The 24,357-nt window shown below is 41.0% G+C and overlaps 1 protein-coding gene across 3 annotated transcripts in view; it reads left to right on the top strand.

Annotated features, from left to right (window-relative positions):
• Positions 1 to 24,357, top strand: part of PARD3B (par-3 family cell polarity regulator beta) — a 917,882-nt gene that overhangs the window by 531,326 nt on the left and 362,199 nt on the right. For all 3 annotated transcript variants that reach the window (XM_059702879.1, XM_059702877.1, XM_059702878.1), the window contains exons 12-15: positions 4,101 to 4,271; positions 8,548 to 8,680; positions 14,165 to 14,264; positions 22,855 to 22,970. In XM_059702879.1, coding sequence (XP_059558862.1) covers positions 4,101 to 4,271; positions 8,548 to 8,680; positions 14,165 to 14,264; positions 22,855 to 22,970 — 520 coding nt within the window. The remainder of the gene's footprint in view (positions 1 to 4,100; positions 4,272 to 8,547; positions 8,681 to 14,164; positions 14,265 to 22,854; positions 22,971 to 24,357) is intronic.

Consider the following 24,357-nt stretch of genomic DNA (forward strand, 5'->3'; position numbering starts at 1 on the left):
CTCCCAATTCACTCTTCCTCCTGCATTAGAACCAGGTGAGGGCTGATGAGATTTGAAGCCAGCCCAGGACACGGAGAAGACCTAAATCTCCTATCAGTTTTTACTTGACCTAAAGTGCCCTGAGGGAAGTTACTTCTTATCTTTTCCCTGTTCTTCCTCTTTGGAAAATTTCCTGTACACTCTCCTAGCTTGAGGATGGATACATTGGTTATGGGGTTGCCAGAGGTGAGAGTATAGTTGCTGTCATTGTGATTAGGAAGGAAAGTGTCTTCGTGTGTTCAGGCTGCTATAACAAAATACCATCGACTGGCTGCTTATAAACAACAGGAATTTATTTCTCACAATTCTGGAGGCTGGAGCCTAAGATATGAGTCTGGTGAGGGCTCCCTTTGGGTTGATAGGTGGCCATCTTCTTGCTGTAACCTCACATGGCAGAGGGAGTAGGGATCTCCCTCTCAGGCCCCATTTTAAGAACACTAATCCCATTCTCATGACCCCCAAAGGCCCCATCTCCTAATAACCTCATGTTGGAAGTCAGGATTTCAACCTATGAATTTGGGCAGGGGCATGGGGAATAACAAACATTCAGTCCGTAGTAGAAAGGGATTTTTTAAAAACAAACAAATGTAAGCATAGCTCAGATTATAATGAAATAAATATCCTAAAATTACTGAGGAATATCCTTAGATAGTTGAATTCACTTATATACAATCAGCTGATGAGAGTTAGCATCCTCATGCTTAATTAAGCATTTGCTTGAACATAGTATCAATGGGGGAGGGGGAATAAAGCCATAAAAAAACTACTCTTATTGACAAAATTACTCCAAAGCAGACTAGACATACATAATTTTGAGTATATTTGATGAGTGAGGAGTAATGACCTCATTGAACCAACCTCATTTTACATTAAGACCAGACCTGGGGAGGTATATATAGAGGGGTGTTTTCTTTTTCTCCCTCTTCTAGTTCACTTCCTTGCTCTTCCATCCCCCAGCTCAGTCTCCTGTCTTCACATCCTTAGCCATCTGAGTGGCTTTGCAGGTAGGTTTCTCTTCCGAGAGATATCATGTAACATATTGTCCTCTCTGGGTCTGAAGTTCCTTTTTGCTTGGAGCATTACTGCTTTAGGGACTAGTCATGGTCGTCTTTGTAGACGACAGAATGGTTAGTGAATAGGTGATGCTGAGAAGTCAGGACTTGGGCTCTTCTGAGGCAGTGCTGACCTTAACTAGCTGAGCAAGTCCTAATTTAAGTGCCTTCTCTTAAGAGGAGTTCAATAAATGGTTTCTGCTCCTCTTTGGCCATCACATTATTCATCTGTACACAGAAGAGGTTGGGCAAGATGACCTCTAGGGATGCTTCCAGCTCTAAATTCTGTGATTATATTCTAAATGTTAGGACAACATGGTGCTTAGCAGCATCACCATTAGTGAAATTACCCATCGTTTATCTTTTAAGAAAAAGCACACACCAATAGCAACAGACTAGCCAAGCCTGAAAATGAGAGAGTGTGGATTTTTATCACACCCGCAGCTCTACCGTGCTACTTGTGATGAATGTGAATGTCTTTAAAAAAAAATCACAGCTGCCCTGCGGTGACCTGACCTGCCTTTTTGTTTGGGATTTGGATTCAGCAAACATGTTCTACTTCAGTGTAGTTCTGCATGCTTGAGACTCGGAATGCAGCTGAAAATAAAAGCTTGTGCTTAGTACGTGTTGGTAAGAGATTACTTACCTCTCCCGCCGCCCCCTCCCCCCCCAAAAAATGTTCTTTTATATCTCCTTATCTCTTCGTTACCTCTTCACACAGACCTGGTCCTAGACCTCACAGAGCAGGTTCACAGGAGGTTACCAGGTGGGATCTCACTCAGATTTCATTTCCTTCATTCTACAGATATTCATACAGTTTCAAACTTTATCTTTCTTCTTCCTGTTCCAGAGGACAAGGTGTCCTGCCAAGACTAAGCCTCTACAAATCCACACTAGACCTCATTTCCTGTTCACAGAGCTAGGATCTTGATCCAACTCTTCTGCTTCCTCCTCCTCTTTAAAAACCAGTCATCCTAAAAAGATTTTGAGCGACCCTCCTAACCTCCTTCACAAGATTCAGCCCAGTAATCCTCCTTCCATCAAATGTCTTCCTTCGTAGGACTAAACCATTATGGTTGTTTTTGTTTTACCCCCATTTCCAGTAACCTTAATCTTATTCTTTCTGTGCCTCCCTCAAAATAGATAACAGAAATAAGAGATTTCTTTCTCAATTGGCCTTTCCTGTAAATCTCATTTCCAGATTTGCTCCAAATTAGGGTAAAGGTTAAGTGGAGTGGGAAAACAAGAGGAAGGGAGGGGACAGAGATCTGTTGAGACAGCCCACTCAGGCATTTTACAGCTCTGATGGTTCACCCTTCTCTATCGATCCCATTGCCTTGCCATCTCAATTTCTTCATTGAGACTGGGTATGCTCCTTTGGGTGGCCCCCGAGATGCCACGTGACCAGCACCCGCTCCAGCAGGTGGTGTATACAGTGCTTTTCTAAGACATTAACTCCCCAGAGCAGCTGTCACCACTCACCCTGTTCCCTCTGTCAGCAGAGGAGTGTCCTCTGACCATCTGCTACCGCACTAGTCGAAGCTCATCAACTTGTCCACAGGATTTCTCTTCCAGAGCCATAGTTTTGGTCCAATTGGTCACTTTGTGTCTGCTTTTCTCCTTTCTTAAGGAAGTGTTTTCCTTGTGATTTCAGTCTGTTCATTTGAACATGGATCCCAGATGCTTCCAACTGCTAACACTCTTTAATGTTTTCCTGACCCTGTTTCAGTGTTGCCCAATTCCCATCTAGAGAGGAATAACAAGGGAATTCTAGGAGACACTGAAGAGACCAGGTGCATGATACCTGACCTTGGATTGGTTTGTCTGGACCTTACTTTTGTGACCTGGAGCAAGTCATATCACTTCCTTGCCTCAGTTTTCTTATCTGTAACATGTGAAGAAAAGCATTAATCTACTTCACTGCCTGGGATTCTGTGAGAATCACTTGAGATTGTTAATGGGGGAAAAAAATCTCTGGAAAGGTAAATTGTTGTACACACCTACTGTTATTTCTATTACATTTATCAGCAGCAGCCACGGTATAACGTCCAGAACACTGCCTCTGGGCCTCATAGCAAGAACTTTCTACCCTAGTGGACAGCAAGACATAATTCATGTCTCTAATCTGACTGTCAATATTTTAAGCACCCCTTCCTTCACCACCAGGCTGCCTGTAGGGGAGATGAACTGTGGTCCCCTCAAGTTTGTCGGCAGAGCTGGCTACTGCTAGACTCCTTTTTGCAAGGGACTCTGGCTGAGGACGACTGGTGCCGAGAATTGAATTAGTCTAGAGTCCGGGCTGCCTAGTCACATGCTGAGGTGCCGTTCATTCCTGGAGCTGCTGGACAAAGCACTCAGCAGTCAGAACCTCCTTATAAAAGGCTTGACAATCCCCTTTCTCAAGCTTTCCTGCCAGAGGACATCACAGCAAATTGGTCCTTCAAGACATACCTCTGTGTTCCTTTGCAGACTATCAGACTAGCAACTTTTGGTTGTGTTAGAGAAAATTACATGAGAATTTTATTCACTAGAGCTAGCAATAATATCTGAAGACACCTTACCACTGTCATGCCCAAGGCACTTAAGCGTGATGTCTCTCTGTGCCTAATAGTGCAAACCCTGTTTCTAAGGAATATGACCACTTCCTTTGGTTTTCAAACCCCTTTCCTGAAGTCAGCAACATGGTCCCTGCCAGAGCAAATGGCAGAATCAGGCTGGGTTTGCATACTTGCCAAAGATTCTCGGTAAGAGACGTTATACAAACATCTACATTATTGCGTCTCAGGACTCGAAGATTTCTAAAAAAATACTTTCACACAGTTCATTATTGCTTGTCTTTGTGACTATTTGATAAGCTCCAGAACGTTTTTCTGCCATAGAAAATAAATCATTTCTAATAGCTGAATTATTTTCTGTTTTTGTATTTAAACTTGAACTTTCCCTGGAACAGCCTCATGTCATCACCAGACTTTTCTCTGTTTAGGACTGTTTTTCTTTCCTCTGCCCTAGGACGGTCGTCTGCGGATGAATGACCAGCTGATTGCAGTTAATGGGGAATCTCTCTTGGGAAAGTCCAACCATGAAGCTATGGAAACACTTAGACGATCAATGTCCATGGAAGGAAACATACGAGGGATGATCCAGTTGGTGATTCTGAGGAGGCCAGAGAGGCCGATGGAGGTGAGCAAATCCATATTTCTGTCAGCAAATTGCCCAAATGGCCTCCTGAATATGCAAACTTCCATCACTAGTATGGTAGCTAGACTTACACAGATTCTGAAATTGGAAAAATATGCCCCAGAAGTTCTCTGATGGATTTATGTGGTGAACAGGTGGTTGTATATTTCAGGCATAACTAGAAGGTGTAAAAATGTGCATATAAAGTAAGTAATTTATCAAATGTAACAGGACCTTATTTTCTACTTTTTCCCCAGAAATTCCTAGAGCCCGGGACTTTATGAATAAGGCTTTATTCACATAATAAATTATTAATCTATGCACCATCTTTTTATATCTTTGATTGATGTGCTAGCAGTGTCCATACCTTAGAAAGTTCTTAATCAGATATGTACAATGCTCAGTGTGAAGATCATTATAAAGCAATCAAATGTCTGCATTATCCCCCATAATGCACACGTGGATAGTATAGAATGGGAACTTAACTAATTTAAAATGTGATCTATTAAGCAAACTGCTTATTTCATGTTATTAAATATATGCTTTTAATTAAATAAAAATACTTAAAATGTTTTATTGTGTTTTCTTTATGGATTTTTTAATTGTATGGAATACTTTTACCTACACATGAAGTATAAGCATAAAATATTCTTGAATGTTAATATCCCTAAATATTTTACTTACAATTATAGGATTATATTTATATTAAACAAGTATTACATATACAATCATCTATATTATACAATGATGTTAACATTATTTTCTCTTATATGAAGAGATTATTAAATGCTGCTGAAATTATTTTAAGAAAAGATAAGAAGAAAAATGTTTAGAGCAGTTAAGAAAAGCATCAACAAATGACACACATTCTCTCAAACAAAACATGTTTGTATAATACAATGAGCAGAATTAAAATAGATTACTATTAAAACAAACTAAAATATTTGTTTTAATAATAAGTTCAAGTTAAAAAAAATAATAAAGGGTTTTCAAATTGACAAGAGTAGAAAGTAGTTTTGGATTACTTGAGTTAAATCCCAGGTTGGCCATTTCCAGGCAATGTGAAGACATCCATAGTTGAGTGCTGGGTACTTGTAGATGACAGGCACTTTTGTCTGTTTTATCCCTCATTTCCCAGCACATCGTAGACACTTAATAAATATTGTTGAATGGATGAATAAAGGTTCCATCTGAGACCTACTTCGTCTGAAGGGTTAGCTGAAGTAGTACACATAAACTGCCTCTTACTTTGTTATATTATCAGCTATTGGGAAGGAGTAACTGCACCTTTTTACTCTTCTGTACATAACCTTGTAAATGTTAAATAAATGTAAATTGGCCAATTACTGGAGCCTATATATAATGAGCCAACTGGATTTCAACACTTGTGTCTGCTTAAGTGACAGAGAGGCTTCCATGAATATTTAATGCATTTTACCTCTGTAGATAGTTGTAAAACCCATATTTATTGCTCCCATCCTTGAAAGAATTGGCTGCTTTCTGGTTTAATTTGATTCCTACTCTAGAGCCCTAGGACTTCATGGAACCCAGTTGTTGGTGAAAGATGACCAGCCTGTGCATCTGTGTATTTGACCTCACTTAAGATTTCTTGAAAAAAAGATACTTCAATATAAAAGTCTGGAGGACACTGCTTTAGAGTACCCTGCTTGTGCAGATAGCAAAAGTAAAAAATAAATGAATGTGTGTGTTAAGAGTTAGTTATCCCCCATCTCTCATCTTCCCTAATTTTATGTGTTTCTCTAGAACATATGAATGCTTAGTGGATAACTGTTCTGTATTTTGGCTCATCTAGTAGAGACATTTTATCATTTTCATTCTCTTTATTGCAGGTTTTCTCATTTTAAATCTCACACTCTGGGGTGGGTTGACAGTTATACCATCAGAAGAAAGTACTAAACTTTCCATTTGTTGCCCATCCCCAGAAATGTCTTGTTAATATAGTTCACCAGGGAATCAACTGTGAATAAGAAATGGGACAAAAAGCAATTTTTATGAGGACATTTAAACAAGATCCATTTTTAGTTTTCTTAATATTTACATGCTTTCCATGGGGGATAAGCAGGCATTTGACTCTCCGAGCTATTGAGAATCTCTGTGGTGCCCATGAAGATTAAAGAGCATGTTTTCTTAGAAAGACAGCTAATCTTTATTAAATTGAAAAGAAATAATCTGCAGCTATTTGATCTCCCAAATCTGTGTTTTACTATGTCAAAGCATATGTTGTGTGCTCATGTTTTTGGTGTATTCTCCTGTGGGCCAGCAATCACCCCCAGGTGCAATAAGAAAGCATCTGTAACCTAGAAAAAGGTCTCCACATGGCTCATGCATTCAGGCAAATCAAGTAGACTTGACAAGAATACCATAATGGTTACTTGAACCTTATATTGATATAAAAATTGAAGAAGCTACTTAAGAAAAGTCAAAATATAGAGTTGTTGGGGTATTTTTCCACATTACCCAGATGTACAAGATGCATAAACAGTTTTGATGAGGGCCTTGTGAAGAATACCTAATGAGCCCTTGATTGAATCAAAAGCATTTTAAACAGAAACATGTTTTTCAAAGGATGCGCTTGAGGTTCAATTGTAATTCTATTTGAGCCTGGAGACTTGGTGTTAAAAAATGGGTTATGACCTGTTTTTTGTGTGTTTTTTCCCCTTTCCCCAAAACATTTTCCTTCCTGCTGCAAGCTCATCTTGGTAGAAGCAAAATATGTTTAAAAATCCATTATATTTTTTATTGGCTGGGACACTAATGGAGGGCTCCATGGCAGCTCCATTTTACAAGCTGAACACTTTAATTAGGCTGTTTACTGATCAGTTGTTGGGATATCGATTGTGTCATTTATCAAAGAGCTGGGAAAGCAGGAAAAAAACAATTTTTTTTTTTGGTTCTTGTTGTTGTTAAATCATAGCAGGACAACAGTATGGTGAATACCAGAGGGAAAGGGGGTGAGGGGAGGTAAGGAGATAGGGAGGTAGGAGAGGATCATGGGGAGGGGGTGAATGGTGATGGAAGGGGACTTGACTTGGGGGGTGAACACACAATACAATATACAGATGATGTATTATAGAATGGTACACCTGAGTCCTATATAATTGTATTAACCAATGTCACCCCAATAAATTCAATTTTAAAACAGAAAGCAGGAGGCGATGCAAGGTAAGCCCTACCTCCCCTGCCTGCCAGGGCTCCAGCTGTAACTTCAAAGCAGTTTGCTGAGTGCCAGCCAGCAGTGCAGAGGCAAAGGATGTGGAAAAGGTGTTATAAGTCTTGACAAAAAGGGAAAGGACCTTCAGGCACTGAAAACATTTTCAGTATTAAGAATGCATAAAATGAATCTTCTAAATATTTTCTAACTAGCGGGACACTGTCACCAAAGAGGAAAGTATAAATCAACTGCATTGTTTGGGCCACATGCCTTGGAGCTTTGGGCCCAGATCTGTGTCTCCCTTTGTGGCACGTTCCTCTCCCAAACGGTCAAGGGCACGGCCAGGAGATAGATTCCAAGTGACTTCCTTGATATCTGTTAGGAAGACACATAATGTGAAGAGGATCCAAACCCCATTCTCTGGGACTCCATCCTCTTGAACAGATAGCTCTCCATATTGACCCCACCTACTACACGGCTTGGGGTGTCCTTCCGGATTCAGCAGTTTTAAGGAAACTGTGAATTTGTTTACTGACTAGAGTTTCTAAGTCAAAATAGGAGAGGGAAATATGGGAAAAAAGAGAAAAAGTTCTCAGGAGATCCCAGTCTGGCATGGTCACAGCAGCTTGTTTTAGTTCCTGGCCAGAAGGCCTGGCGTCTGCAGTGGGCCACACTCGTGGCATTTCAGCGGCAAACCTGACTTGTCCTGGAGTGTGTGCACTCGGCCCCCAGGGAGGGAGGGAACCAGCTGGCTGGCAGAGACACGTCCTTGGCATGAGCTGTGTTCTTGTGTTGACACCACCACAAGCTGTACTCCCAGATGGAAGAAAAATTGGAAGGAGCCAGTTGTAAATGGGGAAAGTTAATCCCCTTTTGTGTTGGCTATCAGCACTCCTAAGCCTTAGTGCCACATTGTCAGTATTTTTCTATTCCAGATTCAAGGATGTTTTAACTGATAGCCCCATCTTGATTTTCCACAATTGAGGATTTATGGGCAACAGGCTCTTGGAAGATTATTCGTCAATCAATCATTCTTTTGCTTTGCTTTCATTGACCGAGTTGGAACATAGCTAAAAAGCAAATGTAATTTTTGTGGCCATCCCTCAGGAGCCCGGAGAGTGCGGGGCGTTTTCGAAGCCGTGCTCTGAGAACTGTCACAGCGCCGTGGCCACCTGCAGGAGGAGCGAGGATGGCACGTGGCATCCGCTGAGCACGTACTGTCCACACCACAAGCAGAGAGGTAAGGCCTGTCCTTGGTCACCCGCTCAGGTGGTGCGAGAAAACACCAGTGTGTTTTTATGTTTATTTTTGTAAAGGGGCATTCATTAAACCAAGTGCAGACCCTGTTGCTCTGAGTAGTGAACGCAGAGGTGGGCGGGAGAGCTGACTCCGAAGTTGTGGAACAGATTCCTGGCATTGCCTCCAGCGTAAGTGACAGTTTCTGCGCTTGATGCCCCACACACGGAGGGCTCGTGCAAAACAAACCGTGCCTGGGGAACAAAATGGCAACTGCCGCTTTTCCTTCTTTTTTTTTTTTTTTTTTTTAGAATATTTTAATATTGAAAGTTAAGAAGTATAAATAACTAAACTAAAAAAAAAAAAAAATGTGTGGTCCGGCTGGCATGGCTCAGTGGTTGAGCATCTACCTATGAAGCAGAAAGTCACGGTTCGATTCCCACTCAGGGCACATGCCCAGGTTGCGGGCTCGATCCCCAGTGTGGGGCCAGCAGAAGGCAGGCGATCAATGATTCTCTTTCATCATTGATGTTTCCATCTCTCTTTCCCCCTCTCCCTTCCTCTCTGAAATCAATAATATATATATATATATATATATATATATATATATATATATATATATATATATATATATTTTTTTTTTTAAGTGTGGACTAGTATTAAATCATTAAGTGGTCCTAACGTGATTCACAGATTTACGCTTGATTCTGTAAATATCATGAACCTAGACCAGTGGTCGGCAAACTGCGGCTCACAAGCCACATGCGGCTCTTTGGCCCCTTGAATGTGGCTCTTCCACATTCTGCGCATGGGCCACGAAGTTTCGCACTGTACGTGCACGCCTGCATGTGCTATTTTGTGGAAGAGCCACACTCAAGGGGCCAAAGAGCCGCATGTGGCTCGCGAGCCGCAGTTTGCCGACCACTGCCCTAGACCACGGTGACTGTGGGAACGTCCTTGCGGAGGTCTCACTGTACTGCTCCATGCTTTTTACCTGCTGAGGGGGGGCGAGGGGGGGGGTGTCACATTTCTAGCTGAGCTTGAGATAGGAAACACTTGGATTTTCTTCTCTGTGTTTCAAAAACTCTACTTCAGGTCACCAAGAAAATTCTTTTTATTTCCCTGAATCTAAGTTTTGTATTTTGAAAGCAATACATATTCCTTACAAAAAAAAAAATTAAGAAAAGCAATAAAAAGCCAATGTTACTCATAATTCTATCAAAGATATTAATCCATAACATTTTTATGTATATATTGCAAGTCTTTCCTTCATGCAAATATGTGTATAAAAGTGAAATGGAAGTGAAATATACTATATATAATATTCATGGAATTGTTTTTAGATTAATAGCGCATTAGGAACACCTTCCTATGCCATTGGATATTCTACATCATCACATTCAGTAGTTGCATAGTCATCTATTGAATGGAGTACTGTTTATGTAATCAATCCCTTATTTACATGTAAGATGTTACCAGGAGTTAATTATGTGGAAACAGTCTCTCAACTCTGAGATTACTGAGGTTTCTCTAGATTAAATTGTTTCATCGGAATGGGATGCCATTTTTCCCTCTGAATTCCCCCATTTCAGTGAGAGCAGTAGCAACAGCTGTGACCATTTATTAAGTGTTTGCTGTCTGTTAGGTACTGTGTTAAGCAATTTACATGTACACTTGAAGTGGGTAATATTATTACCCTCATTTTACAGATGAAGAAATAGAAAGTCGGGAGAGTAAATAATTAACCCAGGAACACACACTTGATCCAAACAGCCTGGATTCAGCCCATCTCCCAGACTCAAGTGTATTCCCTGCACCATAGCATGGTCCCTTGAAACTGTTCAAGTCCTTCTACCTAAAAATATCCATGAGAAACCCACTTTACTTTGTATCAGAGGAAGAAATACTCAGTATGTTTCTTATCTTATTAAAAATTAAAATTTGTCTTGACAAAGCAAGATCTCCTCCTGAGACCTTCAATTCCAACAGCAGTAGAATCTGGGGAAGAAACAGCAAGTTTTCCACAGACTAAACCAGCCATCTCCCTTCCGTGCCCATATTGAAACATGTAGCCTTAATATGACTTGATTGTCATTTAATTTTCAAGAAACATGTTCAGTGGCCATCCAAGTTCAGGGTTTTATTCCTACGTATACCTGTGACATCCACGGGAACATTGAGCACCTTACCTCCTATCTCGTTTCGTTTTCAGTACCTATAAAACATGATGCTGAAGTGATAATTGCACAGTATCTTTTTAGAGGACATTGAAACATTCACGGATATTGATAATACCTAGAAAGGCTAACAAAGGCTAAAATTATGGAACTACATCAAGTATAAGACTACACCCAGAAAAAAGTTTTACAATAATAAAGTCCACTCAACGTGCTAAAAACAAACATGTCTTACTTTAGAATGTCAACAGAATGTTCAGAGTTGCTATTTCCAATGGACTATTGGAGTTGTTTAGGCACAGTGGCCACAGACAACCACTGGGAAGTTCTGTCTGTTCTCTTCCTCCTGAGACGTAAATCCAGGTAGAACAACATTTACACCAATGGAAAACCCATGCAGATCAGCTGTCTACAAGGTTCCTACTGTACTTCCTCCCTGGACCTCAATTTTCTAAGAGAAACATAAAAAATCCAGTCCTTTCAAGAAGTGACTCACTAAACATTTTTTCTTAAACGTCAGAGAACATCTATTTTATTGTTTTCTTGTGGATCTGTGATATACTATGTTATAAGAATTAGGCCTATAAAAGCATAGACTCATGAAATTTTAATTGTAAGAGGCCAGTGGGTGAAATTCTCTTACTTTCATATAAGCATATTTACTTAGAGACATATATATATATATATATATATATATATATATATATATATATATATATATATATATAACAGAATTTATAAACATGATGCTATAGAACAGGGTTGGGCAACCCTGGCACGCATGCCAAACATGGCACACCAGTAACTTTTGCTGGCACACGAAACCCTCTCTTATAATCTTCCATATACAATTGTTTTCTTAATATTGACTTTTTTATTTTTCAGATAAATTCATTATAGGTGCATCTTAGATAAATAATTTTACATAACATGTATACATTAAAAAATAAATGTATTTTTCATCATCATATACTGTGTTCCTGTCGCTCAAATGAATTTTATTATTTCTTCAATATTCTTCACATACGTATACCTTAAGAGATATCAAGTAGGCATAATATGTTCTCAAAAAATTAGGGTTGGCATGCAGAAGAATTTTGAGTCAGAGATTTTGCTGGTTTTGGCACGCACTCACAAAAAGGTTGCCCATCACTACTATAGAAGATGACCATGATCATCACCTCTATGTAATCTTAATAACATTTTAAGTTTTGAGAACCACTGGCAGTTGCCGAGTTTCAGACACCTGGGAGATGGCAATAGGTCACCAAGACCTGTAAAAACAGAGTGAGTATTGACTCACCAAAACCCACTCCTTTAGGGAGCTCTTTTAGGAAAACAAGATTGATTTGACAAAATGAAATGTCTAGTGAGGAAAGGAACTATTACAGCCAAAACATTGACTTTTTTTTCTTCCCTTTTTGCTTTCCTTTGTATATTTAAAAATCCAATGTTGATATGCTGTGTTCCATCCATTTTTGTAATAATAGTACATACCACCCACAGTTCCACATTTCTTTTTTTTTTTAATACATGAATATTTCTGTCAAGCTGTTCCACAGAAAAGGCATTTTTAGAACTAACATTTGTAGAAATTGTAACACCATAAAATTCACATTTGTGTTGGAGAATCGCTAGCAATGCCTGCAGTGGAAAAAGTGTGGTTCCAGGGTGGTAATGAGGATGGAGGTTGTATCCCAGGGGGTCACTGTGAAATCCGACTAAGCATTTGAATGGTAATAAAGTCCACCAACACTGTATTTTCAGAAGAATCTTGCTGGCAGATCTCATTGTGGGCCAAGAAATAGCCTAAGCACAGTTTGCCTCTTATTTGTTACTAGAGGGCCGTGCGCCCAGGGGGTGGGTCCCTCAGTACAACCTGTGCCCTCTCACAGTACAGGAGCCCTTGGGAATATTTGACTGATGGCTTAGGCACGCTGCCCTGGGGAAGCAGACTTAAGCCTGTAGTCAGACGTCCTTAGTGATGCTGTGGAGGCAGGAGAAGCTCCTGCCACTGCCACTGTACTCACCAGCTGTCAGCTGAGCTTCTGGCTGAATGGCGCTCCCCTGTGGGAGCGCACTGACCACCAGGAGGCAGCTCCTGCCCCCTGGTGGTCAGTGCACATCATAGCAACTGGTCGTTCTACTGTTTGGTCGATTTGTATATTAGCCTTTTATTATATAGGATTACCTCTCCCTTCCTGCCCTACTCCTGCTTCCCCTCCATGTCAGCTCACATGCGCTCCAGCCCCTGCCTCAGTCACCCATTGCCCCAAATCTGTCCAGGATCACCCACAGGGGTCTCCTCTAAGCCTTTCATCCCTACCCCGAAGCAAACGTTGGTTCAATGTCCTGTCTCACTGAATGTGTGTTCCCTGGGGTCCTTTGAGGCAAAATCTAATAGTACAGTTATTTCTGATGTGTCAGCATGTATCTATCCCCCCCCCCCCCTCCATAGCATGGAAGGCACTACCTCTACAGTGGAGATCAGAAATAGAATTAGACTTTTCAGTCTTACTGATGTTTATTGGTTCCCTCCATTGTACAGAACATATTCTCAGAGATGTAAAGATGAATACAATGCCATTAGAATCCTCAAAAATAGTCTAAACCAGGGGTCAGTAAACGTTGCCTGTGAAGGGCCAGACAGTAAATATTTTAGACTTGAGGGCCATAGAATCTCGGCTGACGCTCCTTAGCTCTGCCAGTCTGGTGCAAAAGATTAGGCTGAAAAAGTATACATTTTTGGTGGGTAGGAAAATCAAGATTCAGACTTCAGTCTTTATGCTTCCAAGACCCTAAGCCCAGGGGTTTCAGTTATGAAACAGATGCAGTATATCCACTCCCCTCTACTGTGTCTACATGGGGAGTGGATATACTGTGTCTCATGGTTTTTTCAAGTACTTTTTCACTGAGGCAAATGCTTAAGTCACCATATAATCCAGAGCATTCATTACAGAGTCTTGTTTATAAAACTGTTGTCATGACAGAAATAGCTTTGTTAATCTTCCCCTCATCACAGGGAATGAATGTGTGCCAGCCTTTCCTGAGACGGAAAAGGTAGTCAAGAGGCATGGACTTGCCAGGAGTTGCCAGCGGGTCACCAGCGTAAAAACGTTAGCAGGCTGAGTTCCTTGCCCAGGCTGCACTGCTCTCCTACAAATCCCTCCGTTCCCTCTGAGGACTTGTTTATTTCGAGATTGGTTTATGTGCTGGTGAAAATTGTGTCTGAGAGTTGGACTGAAGCACAAGCCGGCACTGAATGATTCTGCCCCCAGTTCACTACAGCTTCATTTGTTCTTTGTTTATAGAGCCATTGCTTCCCAGTGATGGATGGGCCGAGAGCGAAGTACCTCCTTCTCCATCACCACTTCCCGTTCTGGAATTGGGCCTTGAAGATTACAGCCACAGGTATCGATAAAATGATATACCATAAATGTTCCTAGTTATGGTTTTTGGGGGGAAAACCCAGCAACCTTATTTTAACTCTGTTTCTTTTCAGAATGGGAATCTCAGAGTGCCTATAATTCCTTTCCAGTGAAGGCTTCTTATAGCTGATAGCTTCGATTGTTCGTATTTTGCTTCTTGGAATTTTTTTAAGATTCATCATATATTATAAAATACTTAAGAAAATTGTTGGATTTTCTTTGGCCAAGTTAAAAACTTGGAAACTGTAGAAATCAAAGAAAAGTTATATGGGAAGCTATAAAGCAAAACTGAGAAGACATAAAGCTGGGTTTTTTATTTTTTTCTTCTTTTGTAATTGGCAAACCCTAAAGGTATTTTAAAAAATAGCTGTTCCAAGAAAGTTAATGGAATCTAAAAATTAAAGCAATGCCATATATAATCTAAAATATTGCAAAGAGTGCCCAATGCTATATCCATTTTGTAATAGAAACCAAAAAAAAATCAATATTTTTTAGAATCACACAAGCATGCGAGAGAGAGATTTGCAAGCATACACACCATTTAACTAGTGGAATTCATAGATTTTGTTCTTCTGATGAATTTTAAAACTCATTAAATTGCCCCTTTGCTATTTTCTATATTTATTATGGCTGTTTAAAACTGTGCATTGTATTCTATTCTATGTCCCATGATAATCGTGTGAAATTTTTTTCATTTTTCTTGCAGCAATGCTGGTGTTATTCCTATTATACTTTTTATTACAATCTGCTAAAAATTAAAGCAACACAACAAGAGAATAGCTAACTCTATTAGCCGGCAGCTTACCTATACTTAGCTATCTCTGATTCCAACATTTTTGAAGTCAGATATCTCACTCAAAGACAGTTTCACAAACTAGATGGATAATTGCACTCATGTTCTAGATCTGTGTCTCTTGGGGATTTTTGAAAGAATATCTGGACATATTTAATTTTGTGCGTTCATTTCCATTGCCTACCTCAATCCTGAATCAAAAATGACAGACTGGTGGCATTAAATATTCCTTTTAAAGAATACTTTTATTTATTCTACTTGAGTGTTTATCCTGTGTATATGTGCAAAACTGTTGAGACAATGCAAAGAAAAATCAGATGTAAACCCTACCCTCTAGAACAGCGGTTCTCAACCTATGGGTCGCGACCCCTTTGAGGGTCGAACCACCCTTTCACAGGGGTCGCCTAAGACCATAGGAAAACACATATATAATTACAGATTGTTTTTGAGATTAATCACTATGCTTTAATTATGTTCAATTTGTAACCATGAAATTGGGGGTCACCACAACATGAGGAACTGTATTCAAGGGTCGCGGCATTAGGAAGGTTGAGAACCCCTGCTCTAGAAGGTGGTAGGCTAGTAGGTAAAAGTGACAAGCAGAACACAAGGTATTTACAAAAGATATACAGATAAAATGCTCTGGGTATCTAAGGAGGAGGTGAATGCTTCCAGATGGAGCAGCAAGAAAACATTATGGAAGGAAAGTGGCATTTGAGATGAATCTTAACATGTGAGTAGGGTTTCAGCAGACAGGAGCATGTTATGACCAGGTTTGGGGTGTGAGACATAGGTTAGAAAAATGGAGGAGGCTTAATGTTCACTGGAAACACAGCCTCTTCAGGTACCTTCTGTGGCAATTGTAGTGAAAGATACTGAGGAGTGTCCTGGGGGGGATGGGAGAAGCCTTCAGATTGTCCCCAGTGAAAGAGGGACCAAGGCGGGTCTGCCCGGAACTATCTGGAAATAGGTTCTCCTGGTATCACAAGAAAGGCATTTCAGGGACTATCATGAAGGCAGATTTTAAGCAATAGTGGCAAGATTTATTAGAGCGAGTGCCCTTGAAAAGGCTGCCATACTCGATGAGGTGCTTCGCTGGCATTCAGCTAGTAGGTGTCATTCACTGCCCCCAGGTACACCACGCCCACATCCAGGACCAGGTGGGTTATAGCCACCTCCCTGTGGAAGAAGTCTAGCTTCAGATGCCACAGGTTTGCACTTGTCCCCAGGGCCCGAAGCTGCCTGCCTGTACCCCCACATCCGAGGCCCAGGAGTCTAGCTAATCTCTTCCCCTCAGTCTGGCCTGAGATCAGCACTGTGCCTTGGCCCTGCAGCTGCCAAAGAGACTGGGGATTTTGTTAAATTTACCTATATTTCCTTGGGTTAGGGGAGAGGTAAGCTTTCTTTCAAACTAGTCAATATTTCTCCTGGATCTTCCGGGGGCTAAGCTGTTGCCTCTCCTATCCAATCTCTTTCCTAGATGTTAGGCTTTGCCCTGTCCAACCCCAACTTTTCCCCAGCTTTGTTTCCTCCCCTTTATGACCCCGTGAAAAGACTTTCCCCTTAACCATTTCTCCCTCCCTTTTAATCTGGGGAAGGGGGTGCGTTGTTCCCTAGGGCAATGGGAAAACCAGTCTTTCCTGCCCTCTGGGGTGTTAGTCTGTTTGGCAGAGTGATGGAAGCTGTTCCCCTGTGTGACCAACACTGTAGTTTCCAGATTTAATCAGCCTCAGGCAGGATTCTCCCTTCTCTTTTTGTTAATCCCTAACTAGCTGCCTATGCTAACAAGATGAAAAACCATCAGAGAGAGAGAGAGAGAGAGAGAGAGAGAGAGAGAGAGAGAGAGAGAGAGAGAGAGAGAGAGTTCAGAGATGTCACAGAGATAGAATTATTGAGAATTAGCAAGTGCCTTTTTAGATGCTTCAATGTCTCCACAAATTTTTTTCTTGCCCTTTTCTATAAAGCTCTTTTCTCCATAATCTTGAAAAACAGATTATATTGACCCCTACTGCAATAACTCTTCATCACATGCTTTGAAATAGTAACTTCCGTTTCTATTTCCCCTCTCCCTCCCTGACCTTCTGTGTTTCAGCTTCAGTTCTCATCCCTTCCCTAGAATTGCTCTCTTCACCATCAACAGTAATCTCCTTTCAATGAAAAGTATGTCATTGTCTCAAACTGGATTCCTTTTTCTCCGCCAGAGTATTAGAGTCGTTCATTTGCTCACTCATCCACCCAGAAGTATCTATGGAGCTCTAAGCTGGTCACTGCAGAAGGTTCTCAGATTGAAAACATCCCTTACCTCAGGAACTCAGCCCCTCTTGAAGAGACAGACACAGGAAGGAAGAAGCCTGCCTGCTGAGCTTTAGATACAATCTGCTGCTGGAGCCTAGAGGAGTGGGCCACTAACTCTGCCTGCAGGTAGCCAGGAAGGTCTTACAGGAGAAGTAATGTTGAAATGGTCCCTGGGAGAAGAGAAAGGAGCTTAGGAGGCAGAGAAATGGTGGGAAGGGCAGTTGGGGTTAGGAAAACCCAAAGGAAGGGAGAGGGCCATGCAGAGCGTGCTCCGTGTGGCTGAAGCATCTGGTACCTGGGGAAGAATCAATGGAAAGGGCATTGTCTGTCCCTCTGTGGGCACCGGCTTCTCCAGAGGGCGGAGAAGCAGTGAAGGGTTTCAAGCCTGGGTGACAATATCAAGTCGAGTGTGTTTGGTTGTGGAGGATGAGTGGACGGAAGAAGCCCTAGACAAGGTTACAGTCTGGGGACTGGCAAGAGCAGAGAAGGGCTTGAATGGAGGGAAGAGCAGCATGGTGGGGAGGGACAAACGGAGCCAACGACATGTTTGAGATGGAAGGAACAAATCTAAAGCTTTGAAACGCTCTCCCTCCTGGGATTTCCTGACCTGCACCATCCTGTGAGCTGCTGCGTTGCCTAGGTGACCAGCAGCAGCGGGGTTTGGATGTGTGAAACATGGGGTGGAGGAAAAATTGGAAGGGATCCAGGATGGCTGAGCAAAGGAGGCTGGGAGGCTGTCCTGCCTTTCAAAATAAGTAAATAAATAAATAAATGAACGTTGAAAGCCCTCTAAACGGGAAAGCGATGCTTTAGGGATGGAGCCAGTCTTATGAAGCAGAAAACTGCTGTTGCATGAAGAGTAAAAAACAGATCTGATCAAACCTAATGCCTGCACTTTGAACCGAAATGAAATCAGGGATTTACTGAACTTAATTTGTAGCATTATATCAGTAATTAGCAGACAGAAATTTAGAATATATGTGTCTGAGTAAAAGTAAATAAATATAAAGGAAATGTATTTTCTATAGTGATATCTCATGGCAAATTAACAGCAGACAGAATATAGTAACAGCTTAGGCAATATTTGGTTGTCTATTTTCCTCTATCTTGATTCTATCTCATGTCTCTGCTCTCTCTCTCTCTCTCTCTCTCTCTCTCTCTCTCTCTCTCTCTCTCTCTCACACACACACACACACACACACACACACACACACACACACACATCTTTTCTCACTCAGAGTAGCCAATTGTTGAAGCCTATTTGCGGACACCTCAGACTTCTGACATGATTTCAGCATGCCCCTAAAAACTTACCCCCCAGCTTTTATTTCACACAGTTCTCCTTGAACATTCATGGCCTGGTCCTACATGTCTGTCACATTCCTGATTTGCCACCACACTCAGGACACTGGTGTGTGTTTCATGCTACCCCGTTTATTCATTATGCAGCATAATTTGACATGGAGTATCATTTCTATCTGATAGATCCCCTGGTTGCTCATGCTGAAAACACAGCCTTTACCTACGGCACGTCTGTGGCCTGCTGTCAACGTCCAGCTTCCCCCAGCATCCACTGCGGCCCACTCAGCCATGAGCACATGCAAACTCCTTCAAGAGTAACATGCATCATATTTTATAATCATCGTGTCACTCTCCCACTCGAAGAACTTTTCATATGTAGCATAAAACTGCAAACTGTTTTGCTCGTCAAACTTACATGTCTAAAATATTGGCATGTTAACTAGTTCAGTGCTACACTCATTGAAGTGCTTGTATGCTGGCATTGGCTTTAATACCACAATGCCATATTAGACTTCCCTCCTTAACTACCTGCCAATCTGATATCATCTTCAGATCCATTTGTACCACTGCATGTCACTTGGTCCCATTCAAAACAATGGTAGCAGATGTATATATCGCTATGGTTAATTTTATTTCTTTGATTATATATCAACATATCTACAAAAAGAAATTCACTTTATTTTGACAGGACTTTACTTGATGTTATTTCATCAGGTGGTATTACCAGCTTTATTTGTGGTTTTTTTGTTTGTTTGTTTGTTTTTGTTTTTTAATGGAGATAGAGAAGGTTGTCTCCCAAGAGGCTGGGGAAATTTGAGTTTTTATTCTTAATTTGTCAATGAATGTGTGGTTTCATAAAGTAATCTAAGACAGTGAAGTGTGTTAACTAGTATGTTACTCATTTGGGTGGATTCCCATAGTCTTCCTTGAGCAGAGGGGTTTTAATGCCTGGGGCCTAAGTTTCAACGAGGGCTATTCATGTTGCTCCTAAACCTCCTCCCTGAAGACTTTCATGATAACGCCTGGCATCTGTTTGGACTGACGCTTTGGTTTTCCTTTCTATCATGATATGCACCCCTCTCCTGAAACAAAAAAATTGAATCTAAAATGCAAGAAGCATCAGAGAGTGAGCCAATCTATAGTCACAGGGAAAGTTTCAATTTTTTGGACTCAGGATCAGCAACAACCTGTGCCTCAGGTTGGCCACCATTTTAGCCAACGTTTTTGTGGCTCTGGGAAAAGTTCAAAAAACCACAGTGTGGGTCCTGGCTTGGCCACCGGCCAGCTGTGTGACCTTGAAACTTCAGCCTCCCCTTTGGGCCCGAGTGTCTGATCTACAAGATGGAGAGTTAGATGAGGTGACCTTTCCCGCCTTCTGACTCTGAAAGGCTGATTCTATGAAGCCCATGAGTCTTTCTGACACTAAAACCACATCATCACAAGAGATCAAAGGATGAAAGACTAAGTGCACATGGAGGTCAGATAACATCATTAAAGGCAAATGCTTCTAAACATGAGGCTGAGCTCAAGTCACAGTAGCATCCGAGTTCTTTAAGATGAGCTGAAGCAGTGAAAGTGTTGCCATTATGCGAGGCCAGTGGCAATAGCACTAGTGGGTCAAGGATTTTTGTTCACAGTTGGCATATTTTGCCATCACTAGACACCACATCTAATACATTTTCTATGTCAGTGGTTTTGTCTATTGAAAATATAGACAGACATCAAGAAAGAAGCAAAATAATAATAATAATTATAACAAGCTTCAAATTCTAAAGAGCAGATTTAAACATCTTGAATAGTTTTTGTGAAAACGTATTATTTCTTCACTGTAGAGTGCCTCAGACCCTCATTCAAAGACCAATCTAACCTACAGAAATAAAGAAAAAAATTAATAGCTCACTTATTGAGCTCTTATTGTGTGCTAGGCACTATTGTCAATATTAACAAATTTCAAAATTAATCCTTACAATAACCTTATAAGGTAAGTGTGATTACTATTCATTTTATGCACTAGTACACTGAAGCCATGGACCCTGGCCTCTTGCTCTCAAGCCCAGGGCCCTGACCATTGCACCACATTACCCTCTAAACGGGAGCGAAGGGGTCTCAGACGCAGACCTGCCACGAGGCTGAAAAAGCAGAGAAGGCAAAGTACCTGTAAAAAGCCTGGGGATCTCAGAAAGCAGAAATTTGCATTCATTTGGAAGCTTAAGCAGGTCTATTTATCTGCTTGTTTCCTAAAAGCTTCTATAGAAATTACCCTGAGCAGACACTATTCTCCTGACTTTACAAACTTAAATCACTTTATCTCTTAACAATACTATAAGATAGGGAGTGTAATTATACCCATTTTCTTTGTAAGGAAATCCAAGCACAGAGAGGTTCAATAACTTGCCCAGGTCCCACAGCTAGTAAGTAGCCAGGATTTAGAACTGGGCAGATCCATTGTGGCGTCTGTGCCCTTGAGCGCTATGCTGTGCTGCCTGTCCCTGGTGCTTCTTTCATCTCCCCACTACATCACAATAATAGAGCTTCATTCATTCATTCATTCATTCATTCATTCATTTAGCAATGTTACGTAGCTGCCCATTCATTTTAATATTGCTGTAAGGCAGTATTAAATATGCATGACTAATGAGTTTCAATAAAAGATTAAACTTATTTGGCTATATTTGGTTAAGAAACTGAGATCCCCTGTACATTTTAGAAGGGTTCTCATTAATAATAGTTTATTTTTGTTGTTGTTGTTTTATTGTTGATAGTATCAAATCTCAACTGTTTGAAAAATTCAGCCTCACTACTTTCAGACTCACCAAGATACTTGATTTGAGTTTTCATTGTATTTAAGATTAGGATAAAGTTATGTTAAAATGAGCCACTATATTTACCCATATTTACCTTCTGAACATACAGAAGTACCAAGGGAGAAGGTTGGTGTAATTTAATTTAATATATATGTATATGTGTGTGTGTGTGTGTATATATATATATAAAGCATAATATGCTAATTAGACCGACATTCTTCTGGATGACCAGATAACCTTCTGGACGAAGCCAGGGCTGTAGCCACAGCTGCAAGGGATGGATCCAGATAGCTGCCGGGGCTGCAAAGGCCTACTCTTGCATGAATTTCATGCATCAGACCTCTAATATATATATATATATAAAATTTATTTCCAGATCAAGAAATAAGCTCTCATCCGTAATTCCCTTATATAATTTCCTCCATCCTCAAGCAAAGTAAATACAGTGTTCAGCAGAAATAGAATTCTATGAGATTGACTACAAGTATTAGGAACCCTATAATGAACATTTGATGTATCTCGTGTCTAAATTGTCAACTGTGCTTTCCCTGTTATTTCCTTTTGGTGTTATTGATGAATAGACTATTTGCTCAGCATTAACATTAGTTTTAGATACTAGATCTAAAAAAAGGAGAAAATCCAACTGCTGCAGCCATCAGTCATTCAACAGGATGGTTTTCTCTAAGACAGCGGTTCTCAATCCATGGATCGCGACCCCTTTGGCGGTCAAACGACCCTTTCACAGGGGTCACGTAAGACCATCCTGCATATCAGATATTTACATTACAATTCATAACAGTATCAACATTACAGTTATGAAGTAGCAACGAAAATAATTTTATGGTTGGGTCACAACATGAGGAACTGTATTTAAAGGGCTAGAAGGTTGAGAACCACTGCTAAGAGATTCCCTTTCACTTGTTTTTAAAGGAAGGGCATGACTAGCTCGTAGACATCTAACCCGAGTCTAGTCTGTGCTGATATCTGGCGACATCTTTTGAAGTGCCGGTGCATTCCTGCCTCGCCTTACACACTCAGAGTTACAGATTGTACTGCAGGATCCCAATTAGCGGGAACCAGTCAAGAGGAAAACACCATATTAGCCAGATAATTTTTTATTTAAGTTGTAGAGTGTGATAACATACATGAAAAAGAAATTGCTACATCTCATGAAAGAAACCTGAGATTCATGAAAGAAACCTGAGAATTAGTTTAAAATGCACGGTTGTGTGCTGCAATGAGAGTGATGAGGGTCTCTGTTCAAAATGAGGACTGTTGAGAGAGAGAGAGAGAGAGAGAGAGAGAGAGAGAGAGAGAGAGAGAGAGATTGATTGATTTCATTCTAAACCTAAATATGGCATCTGGCTTTTTTTCCACAGTTCTGGGATGGATCCGGCTGTGTATTTTCCAGATCAGCACAGCAACTTCAGATCTGTGACACCAGCCAGGCAGCCCGAATCCATGAGCCTGAAAGCCTCAAAGAGCATGGACCTTGGTAAGTGAGGGTGAGGTGACTTCCAGGTCAGCTCTCCAGCCTCAGCTCATCTGTCTTCCCTAATGTCCTGCCTTTCTTCTCACGGGGCAGGGCCTACTGAAGCATAGAGCAGGGGGCAATGGTCATCCTATCTTCTCGCTTCCTCTCACATACTTCATTGTAATTATCCCTTCCCTGTTTAAAAGAGAGAGAGATGACTTGTTTTTATAAAGTGGTCCATATACGTCAGAAAAATATGATGATTCGCTCCGGAGGATGTGAATACCATTAGCATTTAACTCACCTGCCTTTGGACCTGTGCTCTCGCTTCTGCTGGAGCCTTTCCGTTGCTTACAGACACATGTGTTGCAGGGCCTGGGAAGATAATGTGGTTAAATGCATCCTCTTCCACAGCGTTTCCCCTCTCTGTGGGTGATGGGCAGGAATGGCAGCAAAGGACTCATGTCTTTAAATGCCCATCTCCCCATCCTGTAACACTGGAAGGAAGAGGGGTCCTGGGTTTGCCAGACTGAGGGTGCCAGGGTTCCCTCGGTCAGTGCCTGAACAACTTCATTGAGGTTCTGAGCCCCTCAAGGAACCCGGTAGAGAGTTGGCTATCAGGGCAGATCCAGGGCCCATGCACAAACCAGGCCCTGGAACGTGGCAGCCTGGACACTCCAGATACCCAAGGACATTGCCGCCCCATGGGCTCCTGGGGAGAGAAAATGTTTAGAGAGGAGTGTGGGTACAAAATAAATTCTCGGCGAATTATTCATTGCTTCCTGAATGCTCAGAGGCCATGCTTTGCCAATGTTTTTTCTTGAGACATATTACATATTTCATTAGTAGCAAATAGTAGAAAATAGAATAATCAAAACTGCATGTTCTACAAAACAGTCTGATAAATAGTGCTTATCTGTAACTCATTTACAGGAGTTCAGAAAAATGTTCAATCATGATGAAACAAGAGAAATTCATCCTATTTTCTATAAATTAAACAGGTCCTGGGACACATTTGCTCTAATCAGCTATAGCGAAAGACGGGTAGAAAGCCTTACCAAAGACGCAGTCCTAGGCACTGGCAACATGGGGTATTTTCTCTCATGTGATCCTTTGAAAAAACAGAGGAATAATGTGTGACAATGACATACATTATTACTAATAATTTAAAGGCAATTTATTTTCAGAGAGTGCTTGATAAACATTTCCTGTTCAGTCTTCCCAACTCCTCTATGATGAAGATGAATGGATAAAAAATGCTCTTCATTTTGGAGTAGAAATATATTACTGTTTTCCTCATATAATTTTTAAAAGTGGCCAGCAGTATGGTTCTAAAAAATCTGTGCAAAAGGAAACATAGCATCCATTTTAATTTAAGGGAGGAAAAATATCAAATCTGTATCCAGAA

This window comes from Myotis daubentonii, chromosome 7, assembly GCF_963259705.1.
Source record: "Myotis daubentonii chromosome 7, mMyoDau2.1, whole genome shotgun sequence".
Taxonomy (NCBI): Eukaryota; Metazoa; Chordata; class Mammalia; order Chiroptera; family Vespertilionidae; genus Myotis; species Myotis daubentonii.